We start from the raw sequence: 15,767 nt of genomic DNA, 5'->3' as shown, positions 1-15,767 counted from the left end.
GTTTACTGGCTCATGTGTTCTTTTTCTTTCTTTTTTTTTTTTTTTTTTTTAAACCCAACCAGCTCCCCATCACTCCCTCCATCCCCAGAGGTGACGCAGATAGTAAAATGAATCAAACCAGCAGGCTTGTCTCCTCACCCAGCACACACTATTATTCTTCCCGGACAAGTAGATGAGTGGCGAAGGGAACTTGAGTGGTATTTCTGGACTGATTGATTACAAAATGGAAATGAGATAGGGAAACAGGGGAACATAAATTCCAGGGTCGGCCCTAACTGCAGCGGGTTCCTGCAGGTCTGCAGCCAGACTTGCTTACTGTCCCTCTACGCCAGGGGCAAACTCAGCCATAGCCAAGCGTCCCAGGGACATCGAAGCTGGTAAAGTTTGTACGAGAAAGATAGGGCAGGGGAAGGATGTGGAACTAGAATGTGGGTTTATTCCCAGCCTGTGCATTACCCCTCACTTCCACTGACCTGTCCTTTCTTACACGCCAGCCAGAGACACACAAACCAGTGTGACTCATGTATATCATAGGTAACAGCAATCTGTTTGCTTTGCAGGAAAGCACTTTCGAAAGATCCTAATAGGGGGCTTCTCTTTGACTCAGCAGTTCTGGCTGCCTTTAGTTTTGTTTTGTTTCCTTTGTAGAGGGAAGGGGGAGGGGCAGAGGGGGAGAGAGGAATCCCAAGCAGGCTCCACACCCAGTGTGGAGCCTGACGCGGGGCTTGATCTCACAACCCTGAGATCATGACCAAGCGGAAATCAAGAGTCAGACCCTTAACTGAGCCGCCCACATGCCCCTAGCTGCCTTTAGTTTCGAATGGGAAATTGAGTTCCCCTCAGAGTTTGGATATGTATTTATGACAAGACTTTCAGATATATACATATTTATGATGAGACTTTCATATATATATATATAAATTAACCTTCCTTCCAATGTACTCAGAATGCTTCATACCCGTGATTTTATTTATTTGCACCTCTCCTCTGAGGCACAGCAGTCAGGCAGCTTCGTGGGAGTCTAAGATCTCACCAGGCTGCAGGTTTTGTTCAACAGCTAACTCTGTGACCTTAAAGTTCTATGTTACGAGAAAGGGGTCCCTCCCACTCCTCTCAAAAAGATTTTCTTCTTGTTCATATTTGAAATAGAAGGACACAGAGGACCATCAGCCGAAGGAGCCTTGGAATGCTTGTCTGCTCTAGGTGGGTCTTGAAATCAGGTCTCTGCCCCACCTCTTACTCCAGACTTCCTGTCGGCTTTCTTCCAGAACTCTTCCTCTAGGCCCTCCATCACAAAGGCTCTGATCATTTTGAAGGATTTGTTTCTATGGTAACATCCAGATGTTCTCAGAGCCTGTTTCTCCATAAGATGGGCTGTTGGCTTCCTCAAAAGCAGCGCATTACTGCTCCTGTTGCTCCATCGGTAACGTGCGGTGCTGGACATTGTCCCTGAGCTGTCTCCTCCTCTAGTCCTGGCCAGTGACCTTTCAGGACTTCGCATTCTGTTTTATCTTCCCCTTTGTTTTCATTCCTTCCTTTTGTTTTCAATCTCTAGGAGAAGATGTGGGCTATGTGGCAAGCGAGATAACAATGAGTGACGAGGAACGGATTCAGCTGATGATGATGGTCAAGGAGAAGATGATCACCATTGAGGAGGCACTTGCAAGGGTACGTGTGCAGATACTTGGCTTACATTTGTGAGCCCTTGACCCCCTTATGTGGAAAAATGGGGGGCTGCAGTAGACTGAACGTTTGTGTTCCCTCTCCCGCAATCCATGTATTAAATTCTAATAGTGCAGTGTTATTTGGAGGTAAGGCCTTTGGAGATACTTAGGTTCTAAGAGTGGAGCCCTCGTGAATGGAATGGGTGAGCTTACAAAGGAGGCCCTAGAGAGCTCCCACACGCCTTCCCCCATGTGAGGACTCAGGGCGAGAAGATGGCAGTCTGAACCAGGAAGCAGGTCCTCACCCCACACTACGTCTGCCAGCTCCTTGATCTTGGACTTCCCAGCCTCCAGAACTGTGAGGAATTTCTGTTGTTTATAAGCCATCCGGTCTATGGTAATTCGTCAGAGCAGCTCTAGTGGACTAAGACAGGGGCCTCAAGAGTACAGGAACGTATTATTTAAAGTAGTATTTTGATGCTACTTTGGTGGTCATCAAGTTACCTATATTATCAGATAAAATAATAATTCCATGTTACTTACTTAATACAAGCATTCCATGTTGTGAGTTTTAATTTCTGTGTTCCGTGACTACACGAATGAATGAACGGCAAATGTTTTTGGGCTGTGGATCACTTTAATGAGGAAAATGATTCTCTGAATGCCATTGCAAAATACCCAAGCCTTGTAAAAAGATTGACAAGAATATAATAGTGATAAAAAATTATTAAATAAAAAAGTAAAACTTAATATAGTATGACCATTGTAAACATCAGTTCTGTAATATGCTGTCACAAACTAAACTTTGAATAATTTAGAAGTTAAGCTTAGACAAATACCTTAAAATTTTGCTTACTTTTATTTCTAAGTGGGTAGTAATTATAGTTTACTGTGTCATGTTTTTTGCTCTGAGCTAAATTAATCTAAAAGAAGCCTAATTAATCTTAGGGTACTGGTGTAGCATTTATGATAGAGAGATAGCAATTATTAAGAGATTACCTGCTTGGTTGTTGCCCAACAAACTGACTGATGGATTCTTGGGTTTCCACTTAGAATAGTTGGTTTGGTACTGTGTGGACAGTCATAAATTAGGCAGATTTAGAAACAAAACTTTTAAGTCTCAGGAATTATTGAATGAGTTATGACTTTACCATTAAATAGAATCTTAACAATCTGGAATCTTGAAACTGTGACAAGCACATTCAATTTAGTTAACTATACCTGACTCTAAACCTCAATAGTTTAAGAAACAAAAAGTTTAATGCATTGTTGAAACATCCTTGGGGGAATAAAACGCTTGAAGATAGTGGGAGATGGGACGGGGTTTAGTTGGAGGCTTGAGGGCCAAGGCCACCTCTGGATGCCCATCTGCCGGCTTCCCTTGCTCTGTCGATTTGAAGGAATGGAGGTGATCTCGGCCCACAGTGTCCCTGGTGGATAAAAGTAGTGCTGGACTCTTGATGGAGCAGGTGACAGATGGTGACCCCCTGTCCTTGCTGCTGATCCACCTTCACCCCCAACCTGGTCTCCCTGCTCCTCCACACCTTTGGCCACCCGGCCCAGCTGCCAGTGGAGGCGAAAAGCCCACTATTCATTTTCTCTTCAGTTCTATTCCTTGAACGTGGCATCGCATTTTGGGAGAAGTCCAACTGAATGCCTAGAAAATACATGGGAGACACATGGACCTGTATTTAGTTTTACCGTGGTAGACCAGATGTTCACTTACTTTCGGCGCAGGGGAGGGGGCGCAGTGCTGCTGCACTGCTTTTCTAAAAAGTAAACATGAAGGTCAAAATGCAGACGATGTCTGCAGTCATCTGAGTGCGCTTGTGTGTGGGAGGAGAGTTGCGTGTGATGCCCCTGATCCAGTTTTCGTGGAGCAGAAGAAAATATGAGCAATGGCCTTAACATAGTCATTTTTAGGTAACACAATTCTGTAATTGAAAAGAAAGGAGTATTTTCAAAGTAGGGGAGAAAAAAATTAGTTTGACGCTCCTCATGAGTTGACGATTTTAACAGCTAGCCATTATGTATACGGAAAGGAAATCGGAAGTCGACTAGATGAGAAGGTGGCACAGCTGTGTGGGATTTGGGTGGAGGCTTTAACAGTTTGTCTGTTCCGGAGGCGGGGGGGCTGCCTTGCCTAGTTTCAGGACAGAGCTCATCAAGAGATTGAGCATATTTTCTGCACGGCAATCCAGAAACACAGATCGAAGAATAAAATTGATGACATTGTCTAGACTCTACTAGATTGTGCACACGGCGATGGGTGTCCTTTGACAGATGACGAAGTGGCAGGGAAGCCTTTTGGCCTGCTCTTGGCGGGGCGGCATTCAGCCTCAGCGTCTAGTGCCTGGATGGGCTGCTGCTTTTGCCAGAGACAAAACGCTTCATGAAAAATGTTATTTAGAGCAGAAAATAGTCAATGGAAAGGATCTGCCTCTTTTATGACCAACTCAGGGTTCTAAATTTACTTGATCATTATATTAAACCTTAAGACTTAGACCTCCTATAAGGACCATGATGAGAATGTCCTTCAGGACCTCTGGTGTCTGTTTCTCCTTCTGTCAGTCAGATACTTGAAGACCCGTGGGTAGAACGTGTAAACTTACTCCTGACAGGGCAACCCAGTATCAGGAGAGAAATTTGCCTGTGTGCTGTTTGGAGCTGGGAGTATCCCCAGTACATCCTTGTATTGGGGAAAATTTTGCCTAATGTCAAACAGTTTGGTCCATTATGCTTTCTTTATATGAATTTGATCTCATTGATGGATATTTTCCCCACGGGAAGCATACAGCTATGATTCACACACCTGAAAACCCAGTTATTGCTACAAGCAGATCAAAATGAAACAGGCTACAAGGAATTAATGTGTGAAACATGGCCATAAGCTGCAAAAAAAAAAAAAAAGCATTTGAAGAGAATGAACTTTATGAAACACCTCTGTATTTCTGTATTTTCTTTGAGTGTGTAATTGAAAAAGACATTAAAAAAAAGGAGCTTGACTTGCAATTTTTATATTTTATTAACTGAATAGTTTCATCAAATCTAATGGCATTTCAAACATTTTCTAATAGTTTTATGATGGATACTTACTACGTGTACTTTAAGGAAGTCAAACTTACTAGTAAAAAAAATTGTTTAGAAGGATCTAGGTAATTGGCGTATTCTGTGTAACACAATTTTCAGGTGTTAATTTTAAGAGTGTACATAGCTCTTGGCAAATAATTTCAGGGTACTTAGATCTTGGGCTAGTTCTGCAAGGTTTAGAAGCCTGTGAGATACCTGGGGACGCTTGGGTGGCTCAGTCGGTTGAGCGTCTGTCTTCAGCTCAGGTCATGATCTGGGATCGAGTCCCGCACTGGGCTCCTTCCTTGGTAGGGAGCCTGCTTCTCCCTCTGCCTGTCGCCCGCCCCGCCCTGCCCTGCCCCGCCCCGCTCATGTGCATGCCCTTGCGTGCTCATTTGTTCTATGACAAATAAATAAATAAATCTTTAAAAAAAAAAAGAAAGAAAGAAAGAAAAAGAAGCCTATGTGATACCTGGAAGCCACAGGGTATTCATTTATCTGGGTGATTTTTGTGCTGTGAGTGAGGATGGGTGGGTAGGGAATAAACTCAGTTTTAATGCTTTGGCTAAAAGAGAACACTGTTGTCCTGGTATGATGGTGCTCAGCAGTGGTGGAGCTGTGTTGTAGAAAAATATGTCCTTTGACATTTTAAGTGGGAACAGTATCTCTAGGAAATTGAGGGAGATCTGTGACCACGATTTGATAATCATGTTTCCTAAAATATACTTATGAATACAAAGGACTACTCATGTTAACTTGATCTGATTACTAAATATTACATATTTATCCATCTGATAAATATGTGTCTGGTTCCATCAGGTCATACCTATGTGAAAGTCCAAAATAAAGTCATTGGGTTTTTTTTTTTTAAGTACTTGTTTGTCACTGACTTGACTGCTGCTAAGTAAGGGAAAGGAGCAGAAAGCCAGAGGAAAAAGCTGGAGAGAGATGCAGTTTCAGGAGAAATAGCTTTAAGCTGATTCCATAGGGAGTGGGGAGCTGTGGAAGGTGAATTGCATTGTAAAGTTGTCCTGCCAGAGAAAAAGAGACTTAAAGCTGGTTGGGGAGGAGGAGGCAGCCCTCTAGGCATCTCTGAAACAAGTCCTGTCAACCATGGAAAGTTCCCCCAGAGCAGGGTGTAGACGTGAGCCCAATGCACAGTAACTAAGGACTTGGTGAACAGTTTTGTGAACGGAGTCTGGGCATCTGGTATACCAGAGCACATGATTAGGGGCCGGCAACCTGTAGGTGTATATATTATGATTTTCCTTGCAGCAGCTACTGTGCGTCAGTCACAGAGGTTTGGTCAACTAGAGAGGCTCATGGAGAGAGTCCACAGGAGAACAACGAAATGATTGTAGTTTTTTTAAATAGGTCCCATGGGTGAAAATTGGAAAGGATTTATCTCAGAGAAGAAGCAGAAAAGAACTTAATCACTGTCTTCAAGGACGTGAAGGATTATTAAACAACATGTCTTCAGGATGTACTGAAGAGTGTTTTGTTTTATTTTGTTTTAATCTCTACTGAGGACAAAATAAAAGGAAATGAGTTTAACTTGCAGCTGGAGGGGATTTAGATTAGATATAATACAAAAGTTCTTTTCTTATAGAAATGGGAACATTTTAAGATCTCCTCAAAAGTTTTTAAAATAGAATAAGCATTAACCCACTAAAGATGGCCATCCCTCTAGGAATCATGCATGTCCTAGACTTCAAGTATGAGAAAACTATGAGACTGAAGAAAATAGAATGTGGAAGGAGTATTTCCTCCTGAGACACACAAACGGACGCGCACACACACGCACACACATACAAACACACAGACACGCACACGCACCCTTTAAAACTTATGCATTGTTTTAAAGCTGTACCTTTGCTTCCAAAGATCTAAGTTCTCAAATGAAATCATCAATTGTCTTTCCTCCATGAAATTATATTTAAGTCAAAACTTCTTTGGGAACAAAGTAGAATATAAAAATGTAGTTATAAAAATAAATAACCAGGTTGCATTTTTTCCCCCATAAAATGCACTTAAAATTCTTTTTAGCAATCCTGTTTTATAATGTGAAAACATAGCATTTTTAAATTAGACAATTAGACCACAAGGTAAATTGGGGTAGAGCGCGAATTTGAATCTCTCCCTCTCTGAGGAAGCCAAGCTACTCTTAGACCCCAGAGTCGATGAAGGACAGAGACAGAAGAAGAAGAGAAATACCAAATCTGTTATGATTGACTAGTTAGGAATTTGCTTTGTTTTATTTTCATTAAAGATGAAACCCATTTAGTGGCTTCTCGAAGTTGGGCCTAAGGTAGAATATAAAGGTACGGCGGGGACTTGACAAATGATAACCCTGTCTTTCAGTTGGCAGCTATTCAGTCATGCAGAGAGAATGTAGCATTTCAGAAACCAGTACATTTGGAAGGAAAGAACATTCTAATACATAACTTAAATATACCATAAAGATTAGAGCAATATTAGGGGCGCCTGGGTGGCACAGCGGTTAAGCGTCTGCCTTCGGCTCAGGGCGTGATCCCGGCGTTGTGGGATCAAGCCCCACATCAGGCTCTTCCACTATGAGCCTGCTTCTTCCTCTCCCACTCACCCTGCTTGTGTTCCCTCTCTCTCTGGCTGTCTCTATCTCTGTCAAATAAATAAATAAAAATCTTTAAAAAAAAAAAAAAGATTAGAGCAATATTAATGCCCCTCATGTGCTAGAAAGATTAAAGCGATACTAGCAAATAGCAGAAGTTCAAACACCTGGAGTTGATGTGAACTTTGAGCTCTCTTTTATCAGAAACCACAAGGCTGGTGACAATACTGTGCTCGTAGTGAGTCTGTTGCATTGGTATGGGGTGCTAAGAGTTTTGTTGCATTATCTTACATAATTCTGGTAATAGTTCTGTGAGATAGTTTATTGGCACCCCCATTTTCCAGGTAGAGGAACTGAGGCACAGAGGAGTTAAGTAATTTGCCCAAGGGTTCCCAGTTGATATTCGGTTCTGCAGCCAAGCTCTTACCCATTAATCAGTACTGTCTGCCTCCCTGCATCTGTCTCCTGTCACGAGTATGAGCAGAAAAGAGTTTCATGATAGAAGTGATACTTTGCAAAGTTGGTTTTCCCTAGAGCGGTGTTGTCAGCATGGAGGCTTTGCCACGTCCACGTAGCTCCAGTGGTTGAGGACAGTCCTGACACCTTCTCCTGGGCTGTTAGGACAGATCATTTCTGTTTTTTGGTGTCTTGATTTATGGAACATGATTTAATCAATATCTGAAATTCCTATCTAAAAGCTGCTTTCTAATAGAATTTTAATACAGTGGCAACTGAACTATTATGTTGCAGAGTTAAATTTCTACACGCTTTATGAAAATATGCCTAGAACGTCTCATGTTTGCCATTCTAAAAGATCTTTCTGTTCGCTTAAATTTGCCTTTCTTTCCTCTCATGTTTCACTTGTCTGTTTCAGAAGTAGAAACTGAATCTCTAAATCCATGTAGATGTCTCTGAACATACTCTAGATAGCTTATTTTCCTCTCCTCCACAAGGGTCCCCGATGAAGCCCACAATGATTGTTTAGGTGATGACATGGATTTGAAGCCATCTAGAAGAAGAAAAGCAAGGGATTTTAGAAAATCAGTTTCAGGCTTCCACATCTGTTTCACCAAAATGTCTGTAGCCCATCACGTTGTGTCTTCAACAAAGAGAGGTAATTCAGAGGCCAAACTACAGACAATTTCTGTTTTTGAACTTACAAGTGAACTGAGAAAGATGAGTATTGAGGCTGGAGGATCTTGGAGAGAAAATCAAGGTTCTCTTTAGAACACAGAGTACAAACAATCTGTTGTGTCTGTCAGTTTGCTGTAGGTGAAAAATCACAGGGCAGGGTGTGCGTCTTCCTCTCAGTTTGGGGAACCTTGTCTTTGGCTGGCATCAAGAAGGTGCCCAGAGCATTCTCTGTGCTGCCTGTTAGACAGCCCTGGCCATGATTTCCACTTCAATCTTTTCATTTTCTCTTGTTATAGCTCAAGGAGTATGAGGCCCAGCACCGGCAGTCAGCGGCCTTGGACCCTGCCGACTGGCCAGACGGTTCTTACCCAACATTCGACGGCTCGTCAAACTGCAACGTAAGTTTCCTGTCTCTGAGCATCTTGACCCTTCTACTACAAAGTAGATTTTAGCCAACTTCTGCCTTTGGACTTCAGTTTTCTTTACTTGATGGACCTATCTGCAGTCAAAATAGTGCTGTTCATTCTGTGATATTTTTTAATTGTGGTAAATTATGTGTACCTTAAAATTTAATCATACAAGCGGTTCAGTGGCATTTAGCACATTCACATCGCTGTGCCATCATCACCAAAATCCACTTCCAGAACTTTCTCAGTATTCCATAACCATTAAGCAGTAGTAACTCACCTTCCCTAAGTTCGGGAAACTACCATTCTACTTTCTAACTGCATGAAATTTGCCTATTCTGAGTCCTTTATGTACATGGAATCGTACAATATTTGTCCTTCTGCGTCTGGTTTATTTCCTGTATCATAATATTCAAGGTTCATCCACATTGCAGCTTATGCCAGAACTTCGTTCCTTTATTAAGGATGAGTAGTAGTCTACTGTATGGATAGACCACATTTTGTTTATCCATTTATCTGTTGATTGACACTTGGCTGTTTCTACCTTTTGGCTGTTGTGAACAATGCTGCTATGAACATTGGATATGAATATCTGTTTGAGTCCTTGCTTTCAGTTCTTTGCAGTATGTATCTAGGAGTAGAATTTCTAGATCACTTGTTAATTATATATTTACTTTTTAAAGGAGCCACTATAAAGTTTTCCAGTATGGCTGCATCATTGTACATTTCTGACAGCAACGTGTGAAGAAGGTTCCATTTTTTTTTTTTTTTACTTCTCACCAACACTTGTAATTTCCCCCTCTTTTGTTAATAGCCATCCTAATGGGTGTAAAATTGTGTCTCATAGTGATTTTGATTTGCATTTCTGTAATGACTAATAAGAATATATATATGAATATATATATATACATATATTCCTTAAAGAAATGTCTATTCATATTCTTTGCTCATTCTTGAATTGGGTTATTTTATTGTTGGTTGTTGAGTTGTAGGAGTTCTTTGTATATTCTGGCTATTAATCCCTTATCAGATACATGATTTATAAATAGTTTCTTTCATTTTAGGGTTCCGTTTTCACTTTCTTGATAATGTCTTTTGATGCATAAAAGTTTTTTAAGTTTGAAGTCCAATTTACATTTGCTTTTGTTCCGTGTGCTTTTGGTGTCATATTCAAGAAATCACTGCCAAATCCAGTATCATGAAGATTTTCTCCTGTTTTCTTTTAAGAGTTTTATAGTTTCAGCTCTTAAGTTTAGGTCTTTGACCCATTCTAAGTTTATGTTTATATATGATATAATGTATAGGTCCAGCTTCATTCTTTTGCAGATAGATACCCTGTTTTCCCAGAACCGTTTGCTGAAAAGACTGTTCTTTCCTCATTGGCTGGTCTTGGCATCCTTTTCCAAAATTAGTTGACCATGTATGCTAGGTTTTATTTCTGGGCTCTCTTATTTTATTCCATTGGGTTATATGTCTGTCCTGTGTAGGTATTATACTCTTTTGATTAATGTAGCTTTGTAGTAAGTTTTGAAATCAAGACATGTGAGCCCTCTAACTTGATGGTTCTTTTTCAGATTGTGTTAGCCATTCAGATCCATGAGATTTCAGGTGAATTTTAAGATAGGTTTTTCTATTTCTGCAAATGATGCCGTGAAATTTTGATAGGTATTGCAGTGGTGGGTCTATAGTTGATTTGGGTAGTATTGTCATCTTAATAATATGAAGGTCTTCCAATCTATATACATAGGGTATCTTTACACTTCTTTATGTCTTCTTTAATTTCTCTCAGCAATGTTTTGTAATTTTCAGTGTATATGGCTTACCTCCTTGGTTAAGTTTATTTCCAAGTATTTTTTTTTGATGCTATTATAAATGAAATTGTTTTCTTATTTTCTTTTTTCACATTGTTCATTGCTAGAGTATAAAAATGGAACTGATTTTCACATGTTGATTTCGTGTCCTGCAACTTTGTTGAATTCGTTTCTTATCTCTACAGTTTTTGTGTGGTAGATTCTTCAGGGTTTTCTCCATAGGAGATCGTGTCATCTGTGAACAGAGGCAGTTTTACTTCTTTTCCAATTTGGATGACTTTTATTATTCATGCTATTTTAATGTGACCAAACAGCGCTTCCTAGGAGTTCCACAGGGATCGTGGGAATTAGAGTTGCAAGTTTCAAGCAGATACGTTGTGATGCCATCGTCCGACTTCATGGAGTGAGAATGGAGAGAATTGTCCTTTTTCATTTATTATGTAGCTGTTTTGTTTGTTAGGTTCTTTCTTCCTTAAAATCTGCAAGCAGCTCTACCTCCATGTCTTCCTGTCTTCAGCTTCTTGTCTTCTCTTGTCCATGCTCTGTACAGGTAGTCATCTCTCCAGAACATACCTCTTTTCTTGCAGTCCCCTCTCTTCAAAAAGCCTGATGGCTTTCCAGATCTGTGAGATAAATTCCAAACATTTGGGCACACTCAGGACACTTTGCAGTCTGGCTTTAATCAGTATCTCCCCTCTCCTCTGCCATCCCCGCCCCTAAGAGCCTCCGTTCCATCCACACTGGACCCTGCCTGTGTTACTGAACACAACTTGTATTTTCACATACTTTAATTCATGCAATTTCCTCTAAAATATCTTCCTCCAGATTTTTTTCAGGTAAAATTCTATGTGTCCCTCAAGATAAAGTCCAACTGCCATCTCCTCTGAAATTTCCTTTAGCCTCCTTAAGTATATTTTATTGCTTCCTATTCTGTGCTTTGTTAAACTAGCTTTGTATACAAAACCTGACCATTATTCCTGGAATATCGGAATTCATTGTATACATTTTAGCCTCCTTGGGAATCGTGAGCTCCTTGAACAAGAAAGGCATGCTGTGTTATCTTTTTGTCTCCAGTGAGTGTGTAACTCAGTGTCCAGTTCATATGACATGTTCGAGAAATATTTAGTGGGCAGAGTTGTATTTAAATGTTCATCTTTCCTGGCTGTTCGAAGAGCATGTTTTATGTCCTACAACCACAGCCTCTGTTTTTACACCTTATTTGCATCTAAGCAACAGATGATGGCTTATCAGAAGTAAATATAAGCCTTCCACAACCTTCTTGTCCCTGATTTCCTGAGTCAAGCACCAGATGTCCATTTCAGTGGAAGAAAAAGAAAGGAAGGAAGGAAGGAAGGAAGGAAGGAAGGAAGGAAGGAAAGAAGGAAGGAAGGAAAGAGAGAAAGAGAGAAAAGAAAGAAAAAGCCCCAGGGGATTGTTAATGTGAAAGCCCTGCTTGGTTTGCTTTTGTGTGAGAGACTGAGACGTTACACTTTATAATGTTAAATGTATCATATTTTAGCCGGCATTGTGCGCTGGGACTATGAGGTAATCAAAAGAACCGTGTTCGTGGATTTCAGTGTGCCTTTTTGGGTCTCTTATCCCCTTGTCCTAAAGACAGCATAATATAAATGTAAATCATGAACCTAAAGAATCATGAAGAATAAATACAGTAACTCAGGACTGATGTGATTCAAACCCAACTTGGGGAGAACACAAAGACTCAGTTGTCCATAGTGGGTCCTTTAGTATCAGACTCACTGTATACTGTCCTGATTAATAGCATCTGAGTCAAGGGGGAGGTTATAAGACTATCCAGTCAGAAAAACAGGACTGTAATAAAACCTCACACTCTCAGACAGCAGGGAGAGAGGCCCATCGCATTTAGAAAAAGTTACTCTAAATTGAGTGCGATAGTGGTTTTGAACGAGCTACTCAGAAAGCATTATTAGGTATTGGTTTTTCGTTATTACCCCTTAAGACAGTAAATCAGAACCATCACCGTGGTATAAATTGTCAGAAGAAAGTGCATACTTCTTAGAAGTTGGACATTCATTCCCTTGAGCATTTGTTTGTTCTTTGAGGAGACATCTAGCAAGCGCTTGCTGTATACCAAGCTTAATGCTATAGATAGGTTAGAAAGGTAAAGGAGTAAGAGACAGGCCCTGTCCCGATGGAGTTTACCCAGCAGCGCAGAGGTTAAAATCACCCCCAAATGTGCTCACACAGACTTGAGATGTCATGTACACACTCACAGTATTAGCTTCTTAGCGAACCGTTTCTTCATAGATGACGAAAAAGTAAATTCAGCCTGTTCCAGTTGGATGAAGGGCCAGGAATACCATATGTACCCTCCATTTCCAGCACAATCTTCCAGAAGCTCCAGAGTGACTTTCTGCTGAGAGACGTAGGTGAAGACAGGCCCTTCAGCGGTGGAGTTTTCTGAGGCGATATTATTTACCCTGCATATTTTGCTAGCTGGCTGTGTGCAAACAGCCCACACCCATCTCCAGTCACGCTGCACGTTCCTGCAGCTGACCACCGTTGGCACCGAAGTTTGCTTGAACTTGATTGCAGTCTTCACGTACGTGACGCTCGCCCCTCTTACCCTACTTTAGCCTGTCCTGTGTTTTTATGGAGGCTCAGCAAGAAACTCCAGCCAAAATATTCCTTCCCAATTACGCTACATTCGCCTGATAGCGGAGTAATTAATTTCAGATAATTCCCGCTGTGTCCTACTCGAGCCGCTGTGGGTCGGGCGCTTTGATTATCTTTTGTGCGAGCGCCAGGGCTTTTCAGTTTCCTATTGATTCTTTTCTACACTGAGATGTAAATAGCCCACTGGCCGTAGTCGGGAATGTCCAGGCCATGGAAGTTTCAGGGATCACAAGCCCTTTGTCACGAGACTCAATGCCTATATTGATGCCTGCCGTGCTTTAGGATTTCATTTGCATTGATTTCATAGACTCCCCCACCCCCATAACTGACATTAGATAATTGCGTGTTGCTTCACAGTAAATCCATATTCACATTCCTGGTTTCCAAGAATGTAAAGTACTAAAGATAGTTACTAGGGGAAGTGAAAAATAGCTTTCTCTTTGCCAGAGAAGAATGTGTTCTCTGCTGTTTCTCCTTAATAACAAACTTCTGTTGTGAGTGTTAGAGTTTTTAAAAAGAGTTTCTGGTTTGAGTACCTAACTTGACTCCTTATTAAATATCTGAACATTTGTTTTACTATTTTTCATTTTATTTTGATAAATTTTGTTTTCCTTTGCCTCCTACAGGGGGAGGTTGTAAGAGTTCTCATTTTAAGCTTTCAACTTTGTGCCTTGAGGTTCAGTTTACCTTCTGGTTAAGAAAATGTTTAATGAAATTATGCTCTCCATCCTCCTGGGGTTGATAGATTTTTACTCAAGGAGTAAGTTTTTAGTAGATCATAATTTTTTTAATAATAATTTTTTTATTATATTATGTTAGTGACCATACAGTATATCCCTGGTTTTTGATGTAACGTTCAATGATTGATTAGTTGCGTATAACACCCAGTGCACCATGCAATACGTGCCCTCCTTACTACCCATCACCAGCCTATCCCATTCCCCCACCCCCCTCCCCTCTGAAGCCCTCAGTTTGTTTCTCAGAGGCAGCCCACGGAATGGGAGAATATATTTGCAAATGACACTACAGATAAAAGACTGGTATCCAAGATCTACAAAGTAGATCATAATTTTTATGTTTCTACAAAATTGGTAGGTGAAAGTTGGTGATCTGTATTTGGTTCTTAAATATTAATGAGAAGGCTTGCAGTGAAACATCTTTCAAAAAATATCAAATTGTAAATTGTTTAATTATGACACGATTTAAGTTATTTTTAAAAATATATGACGTGCAAGAGAAATTAAAGCAACAGCAAGGCTAATAACACACCGGAGCCCTTAGAGTCCATTGCAGACATTCATTTTGGTCCCGTTTGTTTGTTTCACTTGGTACAAAAATGTGTTCCAGAAACAACTGGAGTTAGTTTCTGTCTCTGGAGCTCCTCACTAGGGCGAAGCAGCTCTGGTAAAATGTTCCGCGAAGCGAGTTCTTCTGTAACACAAGCCATCATTTTATGACTGATCTTCTCCATTTGGGGAGATTTAGTTGGGAAGTATTGGTGCGAGGAGGGCTGTGGCGGTACAGCTGTGGTGTGGTAACACCTTTCATCCACCTGTGTGTCTCTTCGTAGCCTTTCCTTCCAGCCAGCTCGGAATGTATTTTGCCACTAACCTGGTTTGAGGCACAAGAGAGTGCCGTGGGTCAACCTGTGTCCCGGAGTTTGGGCAACAGAGACACAACGTCAAGCGATCACTTCTCTCACTTCTGACAAAATAGTATTTTAAGTGTTTCCTTGATTGAGGACTTTCAAGGTCTCAACTAAAATATCCCCTTGTGAGGAGGTGTTTTGGTTCGTATGCGGCAAGACTGTTTTTGGGGCTTCCTGAAATTATAAACTGTAAACTTGTCCCTCACTGCCAGACAGGTTTTACTTAGCTCTTCCGGGTCACTTCACCTGCCTTACGTGCGGCCGTCGCCCTCAAGCCAGAGGCTCCAGGTCGGATATTTTGAAAGGAGAGGTTGCCACAGCCTTAGTCCAAACTAGAACTTCCTAAAAGATAATGTACAGAAAGCCAGGAGAGCGTTCCACAAAGTTACTTTTTTTTTTCCTGAGATTTTATTTACTTATTTGAGAGAGAGCACAAGCCAGGGGAGGGGGTAAAGGGAGAGGGAGAAGCAGACCCCCCCCCACTGAGCAAGGAGCCCGATGTGGGGCTCCATCCCAGGACTCTGAGATCATGACCTGAGCTGAAGGCAAATGCTTAACCGACTGAGCCACGCAGGTGCCCCCAAAGTTAACTTTTGTAATGGTTCTTGTTGTGAGTGGCTTGATTTCTGTTATGGCCAAAGAAGAGGCTCACAGTTCAGTCACTTAACACAGAATGGGGTACAGTACAGTAAAGGAATTCTGTGTCTTATGGGTACAGTAAAGGTTTTCTGTGAAAATGGTTGGCTTCCCTTATACTGTTTCTCTTCTATATTGGTTTTTAACAAGGAA

General features: G+C 41.1%; 1 protein-coding gene and 1 pseudogene across 8 annotated transcripts in view; both read left to right on the top strand.

Annotated features, from left to right (window-relative positions):
* The window catches only part of SASH1 (SAM and SH3 domain containing 1), a 244,748-nt gene that overhangs the window by 171,706 nt on the left and 57,275 nt on the right, over positions 1 to 15,767 (top strand). For 5 of the 8 annotated variants that reach the window (XM_044386408.3, XM_048226134.2, XM_026505003.4 and 2 more), the window contains exons 7-9: positions 1,150 to 1,203; positions 1,556 to 1,668; positions 8,754 to 8,855. In XM_044386408.3, coding sequence (XP_044242343.3) covers positions 1,150 to 1,203; positions 1,556 to 1,668; positions 8,754 to 8,855 — 269 coding nt within the window. The remainder of the gene's footprint in view (positions 1 to 1,149; positions 1,204 to 1,555; positions 1,669 to 8,753; positions 8,856 to 15,767) is intronic. The other 3 variants (XM_048226135.2, XM_026505004.4, XM_026505002.4) reach the window with 1 other exon arrangement.
* LOC113259536 (lanosterol 14-alpha demethylase-like) lies at positions 1,675 to 4,666 on the top strand (annotated as a pseudogene).

This window comes from Ursus arctos, unplaced genomic scaffold, assembly GCF_023065955.2.
Source record: "Ursus arctos isolate Adak ecotype North America unplaced genomic scaffold, UrsArc2.0 scaffold_13, whole genome shotgun sequence".
Lineage (NCBI taxonomy): Eukaryota > Metazoa > Chordata > Mammalia > Carnivora > Ursidae > Ursus > Ursus arctos.
This window is presented reverse-complemented; position numbering and strand designations above follow the sequence as displayed.